Genomic DNA, 25,151 nt, shown 5'->3' with positions numbered 1-25,151 from the left:
CGGTCATTGGTTAAATGATTTGAAAGAGGAAGAGTAGAAATCTATTTGAATAGGAGAGGGACGCACACTCTCCCTGTTACCACAAACAAAACCAAAAAATACCCATTATTTGCATGGAGCAACCAACGGCGTGGAAAACCAAACGAAAACAGCATGTACTCAAACTTCAAAACATTGCTTTGCATAGCATAGATAAAGGTCTGGCTAGGTACAGCAGGCTGTACATCCCAGGATATGAATCATGAAAGAGTTTCATTGTGTACAAAGGATGATATACTGGCAAGTAAAGGTGACGGATGTACAGAACGAGTGAGAGAGACACAGAGAGAACTTCAAATCGAACAGAGGACAGAAGACAGATAATTGAATGAAGCCTCCACCACTAACCATGCAGTGGAGTCTATCTCTCTGCTCTTTAATGGGAGTTGCGTTATTAGCCCAGATGAGCAGCACCTCAACAGTAAACGTTGCGTTACAAGGAGTGGCCACTCAGTCATCACAGTACTCTGGTACTGGTACTACTGTTAATCATGTGAAAGCTTCTAATGCCATTGACGGGAACAAAGACCCAAACGCCGACAATGGATCCTGCACCCACACAATGACTGAGACCAACCCCTGGTGGAGAGTGAACCTGCGGGATGTGTACAAAGTGACTACTGTTGTAATCACCAACAGAAACACCAATCCTGAGAGGCTCAATGGTTCAGAGATTCGTATTGGTAATTCACTGGAGAACAACGGCAACAGCAACCCCATATGTGCAGTCATCTCCAACATCTCAGCAGGACAGAACCTGACCTTCCAGTGTAAAGAGATGGAGGGACACTATGTCAATGTGATCATCCATGGCAATGACCAAATTCTCACTCTGTGTGAGGTGGAGGTATATGGCAGTCTAGTGGGACACTGTTCAACTGAAACATGCCTCTCTCATGACGAGTATCACTTTGTAAACCAAAGTAAGACCTGGACTGAAGCACAGATTTACTGCAGAGAGTGGTACACGGACCTGGCCACCATAGACAACGTGGAGGACTTGGACAGACAGATGAAAGCTGTACACAGTAATTATACTGAAGCAGCCTGGATAGGGTTAAAGAAGGGAGACTGGAAGGGAGAGTGGCAGTGGTCAGACAATGATTGCAGTGAGGGATATTTCAACTGGCGCCAAGACGAACCAAATAACAGGGAAGGGAACGAGGACTGTGTGATGATGAGCAACGGTGGCCAATGGAATACATCTAATTGCAACAATTCACATGCATTTATCTGCTATGACAGACTGAACAGTTCTGGTACAAACTTCCATTTTATTAATTATACTCAGATGACTTGGAGAGATGCTCAGATGTACTGTAGGGAGAATCACACAGACCTGGCCAGTGTGAGGAACCAGACTGAGAACGAGGAGATATTTAGACTGGCTAGTGGTGATAGTGTGTGGATTGGCCTGTTCAGAGGCTTCTGGAAGTGGTCGGACCAGAGTAACTGCTCATTCAGAAACTGGCATGAGAGACAACACGATAACACCGGAGGGAATCAGACCTGTGCTGTGACATTTATGAACTATTCCGGGCGTTGGGGTTGTCAGAAGTGTGATGAAAAACAACCTTTCTTCTGCTACTACAGTGAGTGACCCCCTCCTCTGTTTATGGCATCTCTAACGTTGCTGAGTTATAGCATGGAGTAAACTACAGCTACACCACTGAATGTGTGTTATAACAAGATTTTACACACCTCTCCTCTGGGACCCCTAGACATTTAAACCTTTTTGTTATAACCCTTAACTAGTTCACCTGATTCACCTGATTTAAGGGCTTGATGATTAGTTGACAAGTTGAATCAGGTGTGCTCGATCTAGAATAAATCAAATGCATGGTATGGCTGGGGTCCCCGAGGAGAGGTTTGAAAAAGGCTGTGTTATAATATCACAAACTCGTTTTTTTCCCTCAGATAAGGTGATCTTGATTCATCAGAGGAAGACGTGGAAAGACGCCCTGGCCTACTGCAGAGAGCACCACAAAGGCCTGGTCTCTGTCCACTCTGACGAGGTCCAGAGATGGGTGGAGGCCCAGGCCAAGAGAGCCTCCACTCCTCATGTGTGGCTGGGCTTGCGCTTCACCTGCACTTTGAACCTCTGGTTCTGGGTCAGTGGAGAGTCCACCTGCTACAACAACTGGGCTTCGGGAAACGGGACCGTTATGGAGGACTGTGGGAGAACCGGAGTGAGGAGTACCGGGGCGGTAGAGAAAGATGGAAGACACCAGTGGGTCAGTCTGCCTGACACAGAAGAGCTCAACTTCATCTGCAGCACCTCTAACAAAAACTAGAATCTGGACCACGGTAGTAGAATCTGGACCAAAGTAGTAGAATTTGGACCAAGGTAGTAGAATCTGGACCAAGGTAGTAGAATCTGGACCAAGGTAGTAGAATCTGGACCCAGCTCTAGCAGGGTACCATTCCCAGACATGGGTTTGGCCTAGTCCTGGACTAAAAAAAGCAGAGAAGAATCTCCATTTAGAATTATTTTTAGTCCATGTCTGTCTGGGGAAACCGGCCCACAATCTTCAGATCTATATATTTTAATTCATAGAACTTTCTGGAAGCATGTTGCTGTCGTAGCTTTTGAAAAAGAAAAGAATCACACTCTAGGAGCTCAGATGTAATAATTTAATAACCAAAGTTTGGACAGACAAGCTGTCTTCATCAGGGTATAATGACAAACACTGCGTGTCACTAGTTGTCTCTGTAATCATGGCTGGGTGTGGCTTGATATCATTGGTCGATTTACAGATATAAATAGAACATATAAAAAAAATGGATTTACGATCATAGATACAATTCAGCTACATCAGCCAACAAACATTTACAATGAACAGCAAAATCACAATAATCACAAGAATGGCTTCAGATGAAAAGTCTATGTTGAGACCGAAGGGAATGAGGGTCTTTAAAGTTCCGGGAGGCCTCTTGTTTTAACAATACATTTTCACGATTGTAACTTTACAACTTTTTTTGTTTGACATTATATTGTATTGTGTGTGTGACTTAATAAATTATTAGATTATTATAGATTATGTTTAAGGTTAAAAAAATATATAATAATCTTGTTATACTGTTTTATCTTTTGAGGTTGTTTATTCACATCCTTTTCACATATTTGTTGAAACATTTTATTAGTCTTTCAATCACATATAGACATGGATGATCATTGTTGATGTTCAATTTGACTGTCCTTTTCGTGTCAATAGTATTGGTGTGTGTGTGTATGTGCCGTTTGATGATTGTTTCAATGTCATATTTTGATGCTGTTTTGAACTCCTTATTTTTGGTTTAAGTGATTGTTTTACTATTTTGTTGATTATTGATCCACCGCCAATGTGGCAAAAAATATATAAATATATATATTTGTCAAGTTGCTGTGTAATAATAAAAAAAAACATTTCATAGATTGTTAAAAACGTATTTAAAGGTCATGTTTTATATTAAATTGGATGATATTTGAAGGAAGCCAGATCAAAGTATGAAAAATGACTGTTGCTTCCACATTGATAAAGTCACTCAAAACTCCAGCGCAGTTGTCAAGTCAACACATTCGTCAGTGCTGCTGTTTATTTATTTATTTCACCTTTATTTAACCAGGTAGGCTAGTTGAGAACAAGTTCTCATTTGCAACTGCGACCTGGCCAAGATAAAGAGTAGCAATTCGACACATACAACAACACAGAGTTACACATGGAATAAACAAAACATACAGTCAATAATACAGTAGAACAAAAGAAAACAAAAAGTCTATATATAGTGATTGCAAATTAGGTAAGTTAAGGAAATAAATAGGCCATGGTGGCAAAGTAATTACAATATAGCAATTAAACACTGAAATGGTAGATCGGCAGAAGATGAATGTGCAGGTAGAGATACTGGGGTGCAAAGGAGCAAAATAAATAAATAAATAAATACCAGTATGGGGATGAGGTAGGTAGATAGATGGGCTGTTTACAGATAGGCTATATACAGGTGCAGTGATCTGTAAGCTGCTCTGACAGCTGGTGCTTAAAGCTAGTGAGGGAGATGTGAGTCTCCAGCTTCAGAGATTTTTGCAATTCGTTCCAGTCATGGGCAGCAGAGAACTGGAAGGAAAGACGACCAAAGGAGGAATTGGCTTTGGGGGTGACCAGTGATCTGTAAGCTGCTCTGACAGCTGGTGCTTAAAGCTAGTGAGGGAGATGTGAGACTCCAGCTTCAGAGATTTTTGCAATTCGTTCCAGTCATGGGCAGCAGAGAACTGGAAGGAAAGACGACCAAAGGAGGAATTGGGTTTGGGGGTGACCAGTGAGATATACCTGCTGGAGCGCGTGCTCCGAGTGGGTGCTGCTATGGTGACCAGTGAGCTGAGATAAGGCCGGGCTTTACCTTGCAGAGACTTGTAGATAACCTGTAGCCAGTGGGTTTGGCGACGAGTATGAAGCGAGGGCCAACCAACAAGAGCGTACAGGTCGCAATGGTGGGTAGTGTATGGGGCTTTGGTGACAAAACGGATGGCACTGTGATAGACTGCATCCAGTTTGTTGAGTAGAGTGTTGGAGGCTATTTTATAGATGACATCACAGAAGTCGAGGATCGGTAGGATGGTCAGTTTTACGAGGGTATGTTTGGCAGCATGAGTGAAGGATGCTTTGTTGCGATATAGGAAGCCGATTCTACATTTAATTTTGGATTGGAGATGCTTAATGTGAGTCTGGAAGGAGGGTTTACAGTCTAACCAGACACCCTGGTATTTGTAGTTGTCCACGTATTCTATGTCAGAGCCGTCCTGAGTAGTGATGCTGGACGGGCGAGCAGGTGTGGGCAGTGATCGATTGAATAGCATGCATTTAGTTTTACTTGCGTTTAAGAGCAGTTGGAGGCCACGGAAGGAGAGTTGAATGGCATTGAAGCTCGTCTGGAGGTTAGTTAACACAGTGTCCAAGGAGGGGCCAGAAGTATACAGAATGGTGTCGTCTGTGTATAGGTGGATCAGAGAATCACCAGCAGCAAGAGCAACATCATTGATGTATACAGAAAAGAGAGTCGGCCCGAGAATTGAACCCTGTGTATATTTGTTCCTAACTTCCCAGAAAAGTTGCATATCACGGGGGCTATTCGATTCTAATGCAGAACGCCACAGGATGTTTTTGTGCTGGTCAAGGGCAGACAGGTCTGGAGTGAACCAAGGACTATATCTATTCCTAGTTCTAAATTTTTTGAGAGGGGCATGCTTATTTAAGATGGTGAGGAAGGCACTTTTAAAGAATAGCCAGGCATCATCTACTAACGGGAAAAGGTCAATGTCATTCCAGGATACCCCGGCCAGGTCGATTAGAAAGGCCTGCTCGCAGAAGTGTTTCAGGGAGCGTTTGACAGTGATGAGGGGTGGTCGTTTGGTCGCAGACCCATTACGGATGCAGGCAATGAGGCAGTGATCGCTGAGATCTTGATTGAAAACAGCAGAGGTGTATTTGGAGGGCGAATTAGTTAGGACGACATCTATGAGGGTGCCCGTGTTTACTGATTTGGGGTTGTACCTGGTAGGTTCATTGATCATTTGTGTGAGATTGAGGGCATCAAGCTTAGTTTGTAGGATGGCCGGGGTGTTAAGCATGTCCCAGTTTAGGTCACCTAGTAGCACGAGCTCAGAAGATATATGGGGGGGGCAATCAATTCACATATGGTATCGAGGGCGCAGCTGGGGGCAGCGGGAGGTCTATAGCAAGCGACAACAGTGAGAGACTTGTTTCTGGAAGGGTGAATTTTCAAATTGTTTGGGTACAGACTTTGATAGCCTTCAGAGTTCTGTATTACTATCTTTGCAGTAGATTGCAACACCGCCCCCTTTGGCAGTTCTATCTTGGCGGAAAACGTTATAGTTAGCAATGAAGATTTCAGGGTTTTTGATGGTTTTCCTAAGCCAGGATTCAGACACGGCTAAGACATCTGGGTTGGCAGAGTGTGCTAAAGCAGTGAATAAAACAAACTTAGGGAGTAGGCTTCTAATGTTAACATGCATGAAACCAAGGCTTTTACGTTTACAGAAGTCAACAAATGAGAGCACCTGTGGGGTGGGAGTGGAGCTAGGCGCTGCAGGACCTGGATTAACCTCCATATCACCAGAGGAACAGAGCAGAAGTAGGATACGGGTATGGCTAAAGACTATACGAACTGGCCATCTAGCACGTTCAGAACAGAGAGTAAAAAGAGCAGGTTTCTGGGCACGATAGCATAGATTCAAGGCATAGTGTACAGGTAAGGTAGGATGTGAGTACATTGGAGGTAAACCTAGGCATTGAGTAATGAAGAGAGAGATATAGTCTCTAGAGATGTTTAAACCAGGTGATGTCATCACATATGTAGGAGGTGGAACAACATGGTTGGTTAAGGCATATTGAGCAGGGCTAGAGGCTCTACAGTGAAATAAGACAGTAATCACTAACCAGGACAGTAATGGACAAGGCATATTGATATTAGAGAGAGGCATGCGTAGCCAAGTGAACATATGGGTCCAGTGAGTGGTTGGGCTGGCTGGGGACCCAGACAGTTAGCAGGCTAACAAGCTAACAGTTAGTAGGCCGGAGCTAAACAAGCTAGCAGCTAGTAGACCGGGGCAAGCTAGCAGTTAGCAGGCCGGGTTAGCAAGCAAGCAGTTAGCATTGGCTAGCAGTTACAGACCGGGCAGGTAAGCTAGCAGTTAGCAGGCCGGGGCCGGCAGCTAGCAGTTAGTAGACCGCGGCAAGCTTGCAGTTAGCAGGCCGGGTTAGCAAGCAGTTAGCAGGGGCTAGCAGTTAGCAGACCGGGTTAGCAAGCAAGCAGTTAGCAGGGGCTAGAAAGTTAGCCTTTGGAGGACGTCGCGATGGGGGTAAGTCTGTTTTTGCCTCTTCGTGCAGTGACGTTGATAGACCAGTCGTGGAATTAGTAGGGTTCCAAGTAGCTCTAGGTAGCTAGCAGGCCTAGCTGGTTAGCATAATGGGCCTTCAGTGAGCGTCGCGCCTGAGGGGCCTGTTGGAGTCCTTGGGCAGATTATGTCGGTATTCCAGTTGTAGGGGATCTGCATGTTTCCATGACTCGTACCGGCTGTAGAAGGGGTCTGGATATTGTTGCCCAGGAGTATACTTCGGTGGTAGCACAGGAGCCCTGGCCGGGCTAGCTTCAAGCTAATTGATGCTTGCTCTGAGATGGAAACGCTAGCCAGGAGTAGTCATCCGGGATTGCGGTTAGCTAGTTGTGAAGATCCAGATGAAAATGTTCAGTTTGCAGTAGGAATTCGGGGATAAAAATAACAGGTCCGTTATGCTCTGGTTAGAGTCACGTTGTTCGAACTGACGAGAGCTTTCCGAGCTGAAGGTTAGCTGATGACCGCTGGCAATGGTTTGCTGACTGATAGCTGGTAGTTAGCTGGCTAGCTTCAGTTGAGGGATTCCGGATCCGAAGTAAATATAAATACTTTAGGTGGAAAAAAGCAGATCCACGCCACATTGGGTGAGATGGGTTGCAGGAGAGTATTTAGATATTGAGGTTTAGCAATATATTTTAAAGGATATGCGACGAAAAAGGATGTAAAACGATATATACAAGCGACACGACAGGACAAAGACGTCTGACTGCTACGCCATCTTGGAATAGGAACTGTGAACCGTGTCACAAGAGAAATACTAAACGGGAGATCATATCACTGATGCAATTTCAATGTTGCTTGAGTTGCTTTGTGTATCACCAAATTTGCTTGAGATGATTTTACTACAACACTGCTCACTGTATCCAAGTTGTTTGACATGAATATATCCTCCCCACCCACTCAGCCTGTCTTTTCAAACTTCCTGGTAGTTAGCCATGTGGAAAAGTAAATACTTTTCAGAGTGACTTTTCAGGACCTTTCAAACTTCTTAACTATAATATATGATGCTTAGCTTATATTGTATCCACTTTGTTTCCCCTGAATAAAAAATTAAATAAAATAAATAATTAAAAAAAAGATCTAGAATTGAAATGAGAATGGAAGAATGTGATCATATCAAATACTCTTGAGTATACTAAACATTAGGAACACCACAAAACACTGCAACAAAAACTATTTATCGTTACAAAGTCCCATTAAATTTGCTGGGTGGAGTGAGTGACTTAAGTGGTCTATGAAATATGAATCATCATCAATCTTCAAACGAGGCAGGTGAATTTTCATATCCTCGACTAATTCAATGGGGGATCACAACGCTGAGGGATGGCGGTCAAGGTCCCGGGGAGGTCGATGTCCCACCACCCCTCCATCAACTGTTCCCCCCGATAATGAGATTCAACCTCATTAATCACATTAGTCATCCCAAAAGGGTGTTTTTGGCACGGGGTTGAAAAATAAACATCACGACTCTCTCGCTCTCTCCTTCCCTCTCTTGGACAAACTCAGCCAGCTCTTATCGCTGGGCTCCAGCAGCCTGGCTGCTCTCTGATGCCTCTGACGCGGTTCTCTGAAATAAGCATGGCAATAGACTCTCTGGACTTTTTTATGGTCATACTGTACATACTCCAGCCTCATTTCCTTTCACTTTGTTAAAAGTTATTTATTGGCGCCACCTGTTGGTGATGATCTTAAGTACTACAGACACGTTCTACATTCAGCTTTGAGGTGAATGTTCTAGGTACCACTTTACATACCAGTGTCATGACGTTGGCCTGGGGGGTAGGCTTATGACAGTCATAAATTCCTCTTCCCCCCTTTTTCCTCTTTCTACCCTACTGAGGTTACACTTGCAAATCGCTTGGTTAACATATAGATTCTGGGAACATCAGTAGGTGGGGGCAAATTAACTATATTTTGGTAATCCGAACAATTAAACATATGCGGTGGTACTTAATGAATATGATGTCAGTTCGGTTGTCATCTGAGACATTCTCATTAATGATAAGATGACATAAACTCTACAGTGGAAAGTCTACACATCAGAGTTATCGGATTCACATGGAATTGTTGTTCAATTTAAATGTTTGAATATGAAATTATTCGTGATGGGATGAAATGGGATTTTAGCTTCTAAAATGTGAGATTTGGGTTTTCATAAGGTATGGCTCTGCTCAATCAGTGGCCCTCCACTGTGAAGGGACATGGGCTATAAAACTTTTCAAACATGCCCTCCTCTCCCTTCCTATATAAGCCCTTGACGACAATATAACTTCCTGTTCCGAGGATCTAGGACGACGGTCCTATGTCAGAATGGTTCAGATAATAACTAGAGAAGTGATACCTCCTAGCCGTTGAGTTAGCAACAGCAGATGCAACGAGGGTTAGGAAGGAACAGACAGAGTATCCCGTCTATCACCCAATGACGTTACTACAACATATCCAATTGACAACCAGAGACATTCTTCAAAGGACTCGGTTGGGCAACACGGCCTTCCATCTACCACCAACCTACCGAAGCGCAGCTCAGAGTAAATATTTATAGCATTTTCCAAATGAGCGGTAATTTAGAATGCGTAAGATACCGTATTTACGATAGCACAGTTTCGCCTGTGTTCTTCAGTCTTCTCGCTCTTTCACTCAAACCCAGCCCCTTTTATTTTGTGTAACCAGCTGTCAAATCTGTTCCGCCCGCTAGGGACGTTTTCCTTTATGACGTCATTTGTAATCAAGTCATGATTTAATTATGTGTAATTCTGTGTGATTAGTTAGGTATTTAGTAAATAAATAATTAAACCCAATTTTGTATAGCTGATTCAAATTGTTAGCCAGGGTTCGTGCAGACCAAGAATTTACAACTTTCAGATGAGACTGAATTAAGATGACGATTGATATTGACTGCTATTGATGTAAAATATTACTAGGTCTTTAAGAATTTATTCGGAAGATAACAGCTCTATCAATATTATTTTGTGGTGCCCGACTCTCTAGTTAATTACATTTACATGATTAGCTCAATCAGGTGATATTAATTAAGGAGAAATTATTTTATTGAAAAGCATGTCATATCACTTAATCCGGCATAGCCAAAGACACAACAATTTAGTGATCCAGTAGTGATCCTATAATCCTATAGTGATCCTATAATCCTATAATGATCCTACCGTGATTCTATAGTGATCCTGTAGTGATCCTATAATCCTATAGTGATCCTACAGTGATCCTCCCCAATTAAAGTGCCACCAACCTCCTGTGCAGCGAATACCATTTTTTATGTCTCTGTATGCAGTTTGAAGAAAGTTGCTAACTAGTGTCAGTGCAATTGCTAACTTGCGTTAGCACAATGACTGGAAGTCTATGGTAACTGCTATCATGCTAGCTAGATACCATAGATACCATAGCCAAAGACACTGACACCGGATACATGCTGAGTGACAAGTTGATACATTGAGGGAATGACTGCTACCAACAAAAAACAGCGCACACACACATGTAGTTGTCCTAGTTGTCAAATGGGAAGGAGGCTCATCAAGCCAGTGTCAGCGCCTCCAGCAGATAACTGTAGAGAGACAGTTACATACAGGGTATAAGGAGTTTATTTTAAGCCTTGGCAGATTTTTTTTGCACCGTCTGCCTGGTGCAGAATATTATCCACCTCCTTTCAAGGGGCTTATCCGAGTTGTCCTGCTGACACTATTCATTTGTTTGATGGGAAGGAGCGCTCTACTCTGCCTTTTAACTGGGGATGTTCTGCCCCTGTTATTCTCCTGCCTATATCTCTTCTTGATTATGGTTATAAACTATAAGGGCAAAAAGTTGTAAGGGCACATAGGGTTCTCTCTCTCTCTCCCTCTCTCTCTCTCTCTCTCTCTCTCTCTCTCCCCCTCTCTCTCCCTCTCTCTCTCCCTCTCTCTCCCCCTCTCTCTCTCTCTCTCCCCCCTCTCCCCCTCTCGCTCTCTCTCTCCCCCTCTCTCTCTCCCTCTCTCTCTCTCTCTCTCTCTCTCCCCCTCTCTCTCTCCCTCTCTCTCTCTCTCCCTCTCCCTCTCTCTCTCCCTCTCTCCCTCTCTCTCTCTCTCCCTCTCTCTCTCTCCCTCTCTCACTCTCTCTCCCCCTCTCTCTCTCCCTCTCTCTCTCCCTCCCTCTCTCCCTCTCTCTCTCCCCCTCTCTCTCTCTCGCTCTCTCTCTCAAATAATTAGTAAAAGTCTACTCTCCATGCACAGTATTCACATTCAATGATATTCCCCACCCCCTACAGATCTACACAACCTACTCTACATTTTAAAAAGTGAAAGGAAATTCTAGAAAATGTTCAAAATTATTATGATATACATATACATTATGATATACATTTTTTTTTACAAAAATGTATTGATTGCGTATCTCTTCACACTCCAGAGATACAGTGCCTTGCGAAAGTATTCGGCCCCCTTGAACTTTGCGACCTTTTGCCACATTTCAGGCTTCAAACATAAAGATATAAAACTGTATTTTTTGTGAAGAATCAACAACAAGTGGGACACAATCATGAAGTGGAACGACATTTATTGGATATTTCAAACTTTTTTAACAAATTAAAAACTGAAAAATTGGGCGTGCAAAATTATTCAGCCCCCTTAAGTTAATACTTTGTAGCACCACCTTTTGCTGCGATTACAGCTGTAAGTCGTTTGGGGTATGTCTCTAACAGTTTTGCACATCGAGAGACTGAAAATTTTTCCCATTCCTCCTTTCAAAACAGCTCGAGCTCAGTGAGGTTGGATGGAGAGCATTTGTGAACAGCAGTTTTCAGTTCTCATCGCGCCCTCATCCACGCGCGCCACAAGACTACAGTCCAAATGGGAGCCACCTTGAAAAACTACTACTACTAATTCATTTTTCAAAACACAAGCCTGAAACCCTTTCTAAAGACGGTTGACATCTAGTGGAAGCCATGGGAACTGCAATCTGGGAGGAATTCCTTTGAATATCTCATAGACAAGCATTTGAATGGATTGTGACCTCAAAAAATACATTTTGGATGGATTCTCCTCGGGTTGTCGCCTGCCATATCAGTTCTTTTATACTCACAGACATTATTGTAACAGTTTTCGAAACTTCAGAGTGTTTTCCATCCAATGCTACCAATTATATGCATATCCCAGCTTCTGGGCCTGAGTAACAGGCAGTTTACTTTGGGCACTGTGGAGTAGGGTGTGTAGATTGTTAGGATTTAAAAGAAAATGTAATCTCTTGATAGATTACATTTTATGGCAGCTAAATGTGAAGACTGTGCAAGGTGACCATATTACTCACCTAATGGTGTGGAATACTGCCGATATGAGGAGTTCATTGTATATGGCAACAGTCATGTAGCGTGGTTCATGGAAGGCTGACGGTACGGTCCGGACAGCATAGCAGAGGTACACTCCCCACAGAAGAAACAGGAACTCGGCTAGATAAGGAGAGGTCAACAATACAGGTGGGTTAGACCAATGTCCTTAACTCTAAAATAACTCTAAATGCCCTTAATTCTAAATGCCCTTAACTCTAAATGTCCTTCAATCTAAATGTCCTTAACTCTAAATGTCCTTAACTCTCACAAAGAAATAGCAGAGATACAGTATATACTGTATACAACACACAATGACTGCTGACTGAAATTAGATTCTGGAAGTTCTGTATTCTTTACGGCAACCATTGTTGCTTTGGTTTGTACAAAATGGCAGCAATACAATTCAAGGGTGTCCTCATGTTGCCTTCAAAGAATATGCAGTGTGCACTCCGGGAGAGGGCACTGCTTAGTGGAAACGTTGGCCTATTGTATTGTTGGGTTTGCACATTGTATTGTTGGGTTTGCCCATTGGATTGTTGGGTTTGCCCATTGGATTGTTGGGTTTGCCCATTGGATTGTTGGGTTTGCCCATTGGATTGTTGGGTTTGCCCATTGGATTGTTGGGTTTGCCTATTGGATTGTTGGGTTTGCCCATTGGATTGTTGGGTTTGCCCATTGGATTGTTGGGTTTGCCCATTGGATTGTTGGGTTTGCCCATTGGATTGTTGGGTTTGCCTATTGGATTGTTGGGTTTGCCCATTGGATTGTTGGGTTTGCCCATTGGATTGTTGGGTTTGCCCATTGGATTGTTGGGTTTGCCCATTGGATTGTTGGGTTTGCCCATTGGATTGTTGGGTTTGCCCATTGGATTGTTGGGTTTGCCCATTGGAATGTTGGGTTTGCCCATTGGATTGTTGGGTTTGCCTATTGGATTGTTGGGAGCAAATTTGGTTCCTCCGCAAAATGTTTGTGTGTGCGCCAGTTCATGCTTTTTTTCTAGACCCTTCAAAGAATATGAAAAACGATTCCATTTTTAATGAAGCAGCCTTGAATTTTTTACCTGTTATACCTGTTAAACATTCACTGTAATTGTATAAATAATGAATCAATCAGAAGTGTCAATGGTGCTATATCTAAGTACTAAAAACGAGAGACACACTCTAAAAATCCTTCCCTCAAGTTTATTTTGTTTTAATTTCAAACAAAGTTACAAGAGCAAATTCAGTCGGCCAAAATGAGACCTCTCTCACCATTGGGAAGTATACTGGCCTCACATCACGTGTCCATTCACACACCTTTCAAAAGGCACAATTCACTGGGGAACAAGTGGCCAAATGTACAGCCCTCCGCCTGTCGTTTGATGCACAAAGTGTTGATGGCTGCACATCATGTAGTTACTAGCCACTGACATTTGCTAAGGAGAGTTCCCTTTCTGCCAAAATTGATTTCCCACAGCTTGACTGCCAACCCACTGCCTTGTTGCCAAATCTGCTGATTTCCAGCCCACTGCCTTGTTGACAGATCTGCTAACTGCCAACCCACTGCCTTGTTGCCAAATCTGCTGATTGCAAGCCCACTGCATGTTCAACATATCTGCTAACTGCCAACCCACTGCCATGTTGCCAAATCTGCTGATTGCCAGCCCACTGCCTTGTTGACAGATCTGCTGATTGCCAGCCCAGTGCCAAGTTGACAAATCTGCTGATTACCATCCCACCACCTTGTTGACAGATCTCCTGCTGGAGAGGGATCCTCTCTAGTGTTTTAAGGTCGCTGGGGATTAGCAGACTGTAAGGCAGTCCAAGTCTCTCATCTCTCCTTTATTCTATGTTCTCAGAACTGTTCTCAGAACTGCTCTCTGTAGTCTGACTTAATGTTATTTGGGAACGCATAACTGTGACACTAATTTACATTCCTTTATAAAAACTGTTCTCAGAACTGTACAGTAGTCCGTGTCTCTCCTCTCTCCTTTATTCTACGTTCTCAGAAATAGATCATATGAATTCGACACCAAATGGAAGAAAACGTACTGAAACAGGGAGGGACTACTTGGACTTACGGTTTTCTGTTGCATGCCCCAGTTTTCAGAACTGTCGACTGTCTGACTCACCGTTACTCAGGATCCCATAACATTGACCCCTAATTTACATTCCTTTTCCAAGAACTGTTCTCAAAACTGTAAGGCAGTCTCATGTTTCCTTTATTCTATGTTCTCAGAACTGTAAGGCAGTCTCATGTTTCCTTTATTCTATGTTCTCAGAACTGTTCTCAGAACTGTAAGGCAGTCTCATGTTTCCTTTATTCTATGTTCTCAGAACTGTTCTCAGAACTGTAAGGCAGTCTCATGTTTCCTTTATTCTATGTTCTCAGAACTGTTCTCAGAACTGTAAGGCAGTCTCATGTTTCCTTTATTCTATGTTCTCAGAACTGTTCTCAGAACTGTAAGGCAGTCTCATGTTTCCTTTATTCTATGTTCTCAGAACTGTTCTCAGAACTGTAAGGCAGTCTCATGTTTCCTTTATTCTATGTTCTCAGAACTGTTCTCAGAACTGTAAGGCAGTCTCATGTTTCCTTTATTCTATGTTCTCAGAACTGTTCTCAGAACTGTAAGGCAGTCTCATGTTTCCTTTATTCTATGTTCTCAGAACTGTTCTCAGAACTGTAAGGCAGTCTCATGTTTCCTTTATTCTATGTTCTCAGAACTGTTCTCAGAACTGTAAGGCAGTCTCATGTTTCCTTTATTCTATGTTCTCAGAACTGTTCTCAGAACTGTACCCCGTTGTCTGACTCACTGTTAGTTTGGAGCCCATAACAGCAAGCCTGATTTACATTCCTTCAATAATTAACACCAAAGACAACATGGGAATCATGTCGGATTGCAGATTATAATTTATAAATAGTGATTAGAGTGTATTATTATTCATGAATATTCATAAATCACAACGACTTATTATAAGATACTTAGTATTTAACCAGTATGCATGGTGAGCTGTTTGTAAATGCTGGTAGGAGGGAAAATTCATTTGAACTGACACAGACATGATCAACACTTTTTTTAAATTAACTACAAAATAATTATTAGAATTATTATAGAGCCCCAAATAAAACTGTTTTAAAAAAACCTGATAGCACCTTAGATGAGTGGGTATCGCCCTTCAGCCTACTCCCAACCCACACTGCACTCCCCTATCCTGCACCGCAGACCGACCTCTCCACCATGTATATGTACAGGTTCACTAGCTGTCTCTGCCTTCCCTGTGAAGATGCACAATGTTCTTATTATGCCTTATGTCAACAGCGACCTGAGCTGTCCTCCTCCCTCCTTTACCTGAGCTGTCCTCCTCCCTCCTTTACTTGAGCTGTCCTCCCCCTCCTTTACTTGAGCTGTCCTCCCTCCTCCTTTACCTGAGCTGTCCTCCCTCCTCCTTTACCTGAGCTGTCCTCCCTCCTCCTTTACCTGAGCTGTCCTCCCTCCTCCTTTCCCTGAGCTGTCCTCCCCCTCCTTTACTTGAGCTGTCCTCCCCCTCCTTTACCTGAGCTGTCCTCCCTCCTCCTTTCCCTGAGCTGTCCTCCCTCCTCCTTTACCTGAGCTGTCCTCCCTCCTCCTTTACCTGAGCTGTCCTCCCTCCTCCTTTACCTGAGCTGTCCTCCCTCCTCCTTTACCTGAGCTGTCCTCCCTCCTCCTTTCCCTGAGCTGTCCTCCCCCTCCTTTACCTGAGCTGCCCTCCCCCTCCTTTACCTGAGCTGTCCTCCCTCCTCCTTTACTTGAGCTGTCCTCCCTCCTCCTTTACCTGAGCTGTCCTCCCTCCTCCTTTACCTGAGCTGTCCTCCCTCCTCCTTTACCTGAGCTGTCCTCCCTCCTCCTTTACCTGAGCTGTCCTCCCTCCTCCTTTACCTGAGCTGTCCTCCCTCCTCCTTTACCTGAGCTGCCCTCCCTCCTCCTTTACCTGAGCTGTCCTCCCTCCTCCTTTACCTGAGCTGCCCTCCCTCCTCCTTTACCTGAGCTGTCCTCCCTCCTCCTTTACCTGAGCTGTCCTCCCTCCTCCTTTACCTGAGCTGTCCTCCCTCCTCCTTTACCTGAGCTGTCCTCCCTCCTCCTTTACCTGAGCTGTCCTCCCTCCTCCTTTACCTGAGCTGCCCTCCCTCCTCCTTTACCTGAGCTGTCCTCCCTCCTCCTTTACCTGAGCTGTCCTCCCTCCTCCTTTACCTGAGCTGTCCTCCCTCCTCCTTTACCTGAGCTGTCCTCCCTCCTCCTTTACCTGTGCTGTCCTCTCTCCTCCTTTACCTGAGCTGTCCTCCCTCCTCCTTTACCTGAGCTGTCCTCCCCCTCCCTTGTTTCCCTTTCCAATTTTCCTTGTTGAAAAAACTCTCCGCATCGCTGTCCATATCTCTCTCAGGGTCCTCAGACAGAGCAGAGCTTACCGCCTCTCAGAGATCCATCCACTTAAACAGGGATTAGATGATATGTCCTGATCCTCAGCTGCCTGTCACATTCCACTCGAGAAGAGGCTCGGCATTTCTCCTATTTGAACTGGTTATTTAGACTGATTAGAGTCCATTTGAATTTCCACCGATAATCTGGCATCAGGAATGATGAAACAAACAACAACAACAACAATAGCAGCAGCAGTGGCGATGATATTATTTTTATTTTACGTTTGTTTTACTAGGGAAGACATATTTAGACCTAGGTTTCTTTTTGAAATGTGCCCTGCTTGATACAAATATACACATTATACATAAAATATCTCTCTATATATATATACACATTAAAAATGATGGCCTAGTCTGATGAGTATAGGGCCAACCCGTCTTGGTGATTCCTGGTATATGATCAAAATAAATCAAATCACAGCACATTTTTGGACTCCTTCAGCAGTTTTTACCTGATCAAGTACAATACCATTGGAAATGATTGCTAAACTTAAGTTGAAAATTATGCTGTCGCTGCTTCCTGTTGGCAAGACATTGATAAATAGCCCAATGTCAAAACTCAGTTTTAAAGTGTCCAAATCAATAACCAATATACAGAAACTGTTTTGTGATATATTGAAAAACCAAAACATTTGCTATCTACACATCATATTACTTGTATTTAAAAAAAAACAAGTATCTTATCTTATTTTTTAAAACTTAGACATTTTAAACACTGTTGTTTTGTCAAGTGGCAATAAATCACTCGTCAATTAGGGCGGGATACGCGCTGTTCAAACTACCACAACTCAAAAACCACACGCTGAAATCAAAAGAACAGCAGGCAAAGGTGTGGGGTGTAGCTATGTTTAAACTAACATTATCCAAGGGTCGGCAGGAAGCCTAGTGGTTAGAGCGTTGGACCAGTAACCAAAAGGTTGCAAGATCAAATCCCTGAGCTGACAAGGTAAAAATATGTTGTTCTGCCCCTGAACAAGGCAGTTAACCCACTGTTCTTAGGCCGTCATTGAAAATAAGAATTTGTTCTTAACTAGCTTGACAAGTTAAATGAAACTTGGATTAAACCTATACATGGTTAGTTAGAACTATAAGGAACAGACCCATTTTTCTGTACGTTTCACCTGTCTTGGTGCTTGTTTCCACTCCCCACCAGGTGTCTCCAATCTTCCCTCATTACCCTGTGTGTTTGTCTTGTCAAGTCCTACCAGCGTGTGTTCAAGTCTTCCCAGTTCTGACCTTTCTACCTGCCCTGTACCTGCCTGACTGAAAGTGATATCACAACTTAAAATCGAGAAGGCAGGTTTATCTCCACCACCTTCTTCAAAAACATTTTTAATAGCATATCTGAAGAACTGCAAGCTATTGTTAATCTCTCCCTGTTCACAGGCACGAAAAACTGCTATGGTGAAACCCTTTCTGAAGAAAAGTTATCTAGATTCTTCAGCTCTTAGCAATTTTCGACCAATCTCCAACCTCCCATTCTTAAGCAAAATTCTGGAGAAATTGGTTTTCAAACAGCTAAATGATTTTTAATGATGCCTGTATGTGCGCTCTGGCGAAGTGCGGGTGGGGGAAAGGAGGGCAACCTCCCCATTTTTGGATTCCCAGGTGCCTATGATATATTAATAGTATATGATAGAATAAAACTACATGATAGAATAATACTATATTATATGATATAATAATACTATATTTTATGATATAATACTATATTATATGATATAATAATACTATATTATATTATATAATAATACTATATTATATAATAATACTATATGATAGAATAATACTATATTATATTATATAATAATACTATACGATAGAATAATACTATACTATATGATATAATAATACTATATTATATAATAATACTATATTATATAATAATACTATATGATAGAATAATACTATATTATATTATATAATAATACTATACGATAGAATAATACTATACTATATTATAGAATAATACTATGCGATAGAATAACACTATATTATATTATAGAAAAATACTATATGATAGAATAATACTATATTATAGAATAATACTATATTATAGAATAATACTATATGATAGAATAATACTATATGATAGAATAATACTATATTATAGAATAATACTATATTATAGAATAATACTATATGATAGAATAATACTATATTATAGAATAATACTATATGATAGAATAATACTATATTATCCTGGTTTCTATCTGAAACTTGTTCCCTGAGGATAACTCTGATGCTACAGTACAATGCATTCGGAAAGTATTCAGACCACTTGACTTTTTCCACATTTTGTTACGTTACAGCCATATTCTAAAATGGATTTAAAAAATGTTTTCCTCATCAATCTACACACAAAAGACCTCATAATGACAAAGAAAAATGGTTTTTAGACATTTTTGCAAATGTATATAAAAAATATAATATATATCACATTTACACAAGTATTCAGACCCTTTACTCAGTACTTTGTTGAAGCACCTTTGGGAGCCATTACAGCCTCAAGTCTTCTTGGGTATGAAGCTACAAGCTTGGCACACCTGTATTTGGGTAGTTTCTCCCATTCTTCTCTGCAGATCCTCTCAAGCTCTGTCAGGTTGGTTGGGGAGTGTTGCTGCACAGCTATTTTCAGGTCTCTCCAGAGATGTTTGATCGGGTTCAAGTCCTGGCTCTGGCTGGGCCACTCAAGGACATTCAGAGACTTGTCCCAAATCCACTCCTGTGTTGTCTTGGCTGTGTGCTTAAAGTCGTTGTGCACTCTGGAGCAGGTTTTCATCATAGATCTCTCTGTTCTTTGCTCCGTTCATCTTTCCCTCGGTCCTGACTAGTCTCCCAGTTCCTGCTGCTGAAAAACATCCCCACAGTATGATGCTGCCACCACCAAGCATCACCGTAGGGATGGTGCAACTGTGTTCTTAGGGACCTTCAGTGCTGCAGAAATGTTCTGGTACCCTTCCCCAGACCTGTGCCTCGACACAATCCCGTCTCGGAGCTCTATGGACAATTCCTTCAACGTCATGTCTTGGTTTTTGCTCTGACTTGTATTGTCAACTGTGGGACCTTATATAGACAGGCGGGTGCCTTTCCAAATCATGTCCAATCAATTGAATTTACCACAAGTGGACTCCAATCAAGTTCTCAAGGATCTCAAGGATGATCAATGGAAACAGGATGCACCTGAGCTTCGAGTCTGACCTTCGATAAATTCCGAGTCTCATAGCAAAGGGTCTGAATTCTTATGTAAATAAGATATTTCAGTTTTTGTTTTTTTGTACATTTGCAAAACTTTCTAAAAATCTGTTTTCCCTTTGCCATTCTGGAGAATTGTGTGTAGATTGAGGAGGATATTTTTTTTATTTAATACATTTTACAATAAGGCTGTAACGTAACAAAATGTGGAAAAAGTCAACAGGTCTGAATATTTTCCAAAGGCACTGTGTCTAGATGTATGATCTCTATGCAAATGTTTTTATGGTCCAGGAATTCTGTCTTATTTCCATTGGTCTCATCCCCCACCACAAGCCTTTAAATGCTGTGACACCATGTGGAGATTGGGCCAGGAGGTGTTGAGGTTACTGTAAACTTGGTCTTTTTTGACTGTTTAATGGTGGTTGGTTTTGGGTTGAAAGGTTACATCGTCAGATGCTATAAATGGAATTACATGCCTTTGTTCTTTCTCTTATCGTGTTTCCAGTCACGGAGGAAGGTTGTATGATCAATTCATCATCAAATCCAAATCAAATAAAATGTTATTGGTCACATACACATATTTAGCAGATGTTATTGCTTGTAGCGAAATGCTTGTAGGAATTTACTAGGCTTCTAGGACTCTGGCCTAGTAAGCATCTCTTTAATCGTGTTTTGTCCTGCTTGGAATAATGACTTGTAATGCTTCTTAATGCTTATCTTAATTTATGCCTTGCATGTGAATCCATGAATTGTACAATGTTAATTCAATATTTGTCTTTGATATAGACCATTCCCAGACCAATTCTTGCTAGTCAACGTCATCTCATTGCCTAACGCTTGTTTATGTTAATTATCTTTATGGAGTTAGATAAACATTTAATAGGCTAATTGCTTCGTCTTTTTATGAGTGACGTGAGGTACTTATAATTTCATATATGATAACAATGACTGTACACTGCACCCTCAGGTCCTCTGTCACTGGCCTTTTAACTCTCCGAAAGCCTGGGTCCAAGAGGCATGGAGAGGCAGCCTTTAGTTACTATGCCCCCAGCCCTCTGCCAGAGAACCTGAGGGGACCAAGAGGCATGGAGAGGCAGCCTTTAGTTACTATGCCCCCAGCCCTCTGCCAGAGAACCTGAGGGGACCAAGAGGCATGGAGAGGCAGCCTTTAGTTACTATGCCCCCAGCCCTCTGCCAGAGAACCTGAGGGGACCAAGAGGCATGGAGAGGCAGCCTTTAGTTACTATGCCCCCAGCCCTCTGCCAGAGAACCTGAGGGGACCAAGAGGCATGGAGAGGCAGCCTTTAGTTACTATGCCCCCAGCCCTCTGCCAGAGAACCTGAGGGGACCAAGAGGCATGGAGAGGCAGCCTTTAGTTACTATGCCCCCAGCCCTCTGCCATAGAACCTGAGGGGACCAAGAGGCATGGAGAGGCAGCCTTTAGTTACTATGCCCCCAGCCCTCTGCCAGAGAACCTGAGGGGACCAAGAGGCATGGAGAGGCAGCCTTTAGTTACTATGCCCCCAGCCCTCTGCCAGAGAACCTGAGGGGACCAAGAGGCATGGAGAGGCAGCCTTTAGTTACTATGCCCCCAGCCCTCTGCCAGAGAACCTGAGGGGACCAAGAGGCATGGAGAGGCAGCCTTTAGTTACTATGCCCCCAGCCCTCTGCCAGAGAACCTGAGGGGACCAAGAGGCATGGAGAGGCAGCCTTTAGTTACTATGCCCCCAGCCCTCTGCCAGAGAACCTGAGGGGACCAAGAGGCATGGAGAGGCAGCCTTTAGTTACTATGCCCCCAGCCCTCTGCCATAGAACCTGAGGGGACCAAGAGGCATGGAGAGGCAGCCTTTAGTTACTATGCCCCCAGCCTCTGGAATAGCCTGCCAGAGAACCTGAGGGGGGCTGAAACTGTGGACATATTTAAAAGAGATCTTAAAACGCACCTCTTTAGCTTTGCTTTTCCTTCGGGTACTTTAGTCTTTCAGTTTTTTTATTATTATCTTGTTTTTTTATCCTCCTAAATTTGTTGTGTAGTAAATATTTCAGTTTTCATTTTCATTGTTTTTTTAATCATTTATTTATTGTGAAGCACATTCTGTTGCATTCCATATCTGAAATGTGCTGTATAAATAAAGCTGGATTTTATTTGATAATTTCAATAATTTTTTTGCTTTAACAATGTCATTTCAACTAGTTTGCCCACTTGGTAATTGACTAGGGGTATTGACAAGAGGTCCACAATTCCGTCACAACTCACCAACTGCCATCATGTAATCCCAGCGGTCCAGCAGGCACATGCTGAACTGCAGCCCGTCGGGGGTGAGGCCCACATCGATGAGGGCCGATGTCCGGTCAGGTGTCTGACACACGGCCGAGGTCCAGGCCACCAGAAACCACAGCACCACCAGCAGGATGACCCCCAGCAGACGCAGCACCCGCCAGCTGGTGATGTAGGGCGTCCGCTGTGCCGTACGGGACAGAAACACCTTCAGCACCCTGGAGGAGAGAAGAGAGAGAAGGGTTGTTTCTGTTCTCAAATTTGGCACGTGACGTCTAATAGTGTCATTTTAGGGTTAGACTACAACCAACTGGTGTCTGTTATATATAATCAACTTATAACCAACTGGTGGCTGTTTTAACCATATTACAACCAACTGGTGGCTGGTATAACCAGACTATAACCAACTGGTGTCTGTTATAACCAGACTACAACCAACTGGTGGCTGTTATATATAACCATATTACAACCAACTGGTGGCTGTTATAACCAGATTACAACCAACTAGTGGCTGGTATAACCAGACCACAACCAACTGGTGGCTGTTATAACCAGATTACAACCAACTGTTGGCTGTTATATATAACCAGATTGCAACCAACTGGTGTCTGTTATATATAACCATATTACAACCAACTGGTGTCTGTTATATATAACCAGATTACAACCAACTGGTGGCTGTTATAACCAGATTACAACCAACTGGTGGCTGCTATAACCAGATTACAACCAACTGGTGGCTGTTATAACCAGATTACAACCAACTGGTGTCTGTTATATATAACCAGATTACAACCAACTGGTGTCTGTTATATATAACCAGATTACAACCAACTGGTGTCTATTATATATAACCAGATTACAACCAACTGGTGTCTGTTATATATAACCAGATTACAACCAACTGGTGTATGTTATATATAACCAGATTACAATCAACTGGTGTCTGTTATATATAACCAGATTACAACCAACTGGTGTCTGTTATATATAACCAGATTACAACCAACTGGTGTCTGCTATAACCAGATTACAACCAACTGGTGGCTGTTATAACCAGATTACAACCAACTGGTGGCTGTTATATATAACCAGATTACAACCAACTGGTCTCTGTTACAACCAGATTACAACCAACTGGTATCTGTTACAAACAGGTTGTTAGGCTCTAAATGAACCTAGTAAAATGTATACCAAGTTTATTCACCCATCAGGGTGGCAGGTTAGCCTGGTGGTTAGAGCGTTGGACTTGTGACCTAAAAGGTTGCAAGATCAAATCCCCGATTTGATCTTGCAAAAATATGTCGTTCTGCCCCTGAGCAAGACAAAGACATGGTTCCCCCAGTGGTAGTATATATATACACCCCAATTTGGGTGGAGTCTCCTCCTTCTCTCTAAACATCACATCTTTACTTGGCAGGAAGTTCAGTGATGCGGGCAACAAACTGTTCCTTCTCCATTAATGTGACCTGACCTCGACACCCTTTCTCACAAAAACCACATCTCTCCACCATTATCAGTGGCTGCCAATGTGATTGTTTTGCCTCCACCTTATCCATTCCTCCTACAGATACCCATTAACTTCTGGTGTAGACCCTAGACTATGGCACCCCTCACGTCTCTATTGTAAATCTCTGATGATTAACAATATTTAAAGCTGAGAAATCTGAACCCATCAAAGGTAAAGATACATTTGTTCATTAAATGATCAAGACATCATGGGACACTACTGCTATTCATCCCTTTCATTATTGATTCTTCTAATTATGTAACTGACACAGGCAACACTACTTTTACTGAAACCACTTTTTATCTTCTACCACTGCTAGCATTCATTACACTGCATTATTCCTTCTACCACTGTTAGCATTCATTACACTGCATTATTCCTTCTACCACTGCTAGCATTCATTACACTGCATTATTCCTTCTACCACTGCTAGCATTCATTACACTGCATTATTCCTTCTACCACTGCTAGCATTCATTACACTGCATTATTCCTTCTACCACTGCTAGCATTCATTACACTGCATTATTCCTTCTACCACTGCTAGCATTCATTACACTGCATTATTCCGTCTACCACTGTTAGCATTCATTACACTGCATTATTCCTTCTACCACTGCTAGCATTCATTACACTGCATTATTCCTTCTACCACTGCTAAATCAAATCAAATTTTATTTGTCACATACACATGGTTAGCAGATGTTAATGCGAGTGTAGCGAAATGCTTGTGCTTCCAGTTCCGACAATGCAGTAATAACCAACAAGTAATCTAACTAACAATTCCAAAACTAATTTCTTATACACAGTGTAAGGAGATAAAGAACATGTACATAAAGATATGAATGAGTGATGGTGCAGAGCAGCATAGGCAAGATACAGTAGATGGTATCGAGTACAGTATATACATATGAGATGAGTATGTAAACAAAGTGGCATAGTTAAAGTGGCTAGTGATACATGTACTACATAAGGATGCAGTTGATGATAGAGTACAGTATATACGTATACATATGAGATGAATAATGTAGGGTATGTAAACATTATATTAGGTAGCATTGTTTAAAGTGGCTAGTGATATATTTTACATCCTTTCCCATCAATTCCCATTATTGAAGTGGCTGGAGTTGAGTCAGTGTGTTGGCAGCAGCCACTCAATGTTAGTGGTTGCTGTTTAACAGTCTGATGGCCTTGAGATAGAAGCTGTTTTTCAGTCTCTCGGTCCCAGCTTTGATGCACCTGTACTGACCTCGCCTTCTGGATGATAGCGGGGTGAACAGGCAGTGGCTCGGGTGGGTGTTGTCCTTGATGATCTTTGTGGCCTTACTGTAACATCGGGTGGTGTAGGTGTCCTGGAGGGCAGGTAGTTTGCCCCCGGTGATACGTTGTGCAGACCTCACTACCCTCTGGAGAGCCTTACGGTTGTGGGCGGAGCAGTTGCCGTACCAGGCGGTGATACAGCGCGCCAGGATGCTCTCGATTGTGCATCTGTAGA

General features: G+C 42.6%; 2 protein-coding genes across 2 annotated transcripts in view; one reads left to right on the top strand and one right to left on the bottom strand.

The window, feature by feature from the left end:
* LOC135558381 (metabotropic glycine receptor-like) overlaps window positions 1-25,151 on the bottom strand; it is a 123,563-nt gene that overhangs the window by 6,401 nt on the left and 92,011 nt on the right. Inside the window, exons 7-8 of the mRNA XM_064992142.1 lie at window positions 22,126-22,364; window positions 12,221-12,359 (exon numbers count right to left, since the gene is read on the bottom strand). Of these exons, the coding sequence (XP_064848214.1) occupies window positions 12,221-12,359; window positions 22,126-22,364 (378 nt within the window). The remainder of the gene's footprint in view (window positions 1-12,220; window positions 12,360-22,125; window positions 22,365-25,151) is intronic.
* Window positions 132-3,541, top strand: LOC135558382 (macrophage mannose receptor 1-like). Its single transcript, XM_064992143.1, has 2 exons — window positions 132-1,631; window positions 1,957-3,541. The coding sequence occupies exons 1-2, from the start codon at window positions 368-370 to the stop codon at window positions 2,331-2,333; spliced, it is 1,641 nt and encodes a 546-aa protein (XP_064848215.1). The 5' UTR covers window positions 132-367; the 3' UTR covers window positions 2,334-3,541.

The sequence above is a fragment of the Oncorhynchus masou genome, chromosome 17, assembly GCF_036934945.1.
Source record: "Oncorhynchus masou masou isolate Uvic2021 chromosome 17, UVic_Omas_1.1, whole genome shotgun sequence".
NCBI lineage: Eukaryota > Metazoa > Chordata > Actinopteri > Salmoniformes > Salmonidae > Oncorhynchus > Oncorhynchus masou.
This window is presented reverse-complemented; position numbering and strand designations above follow the sequence as displayed.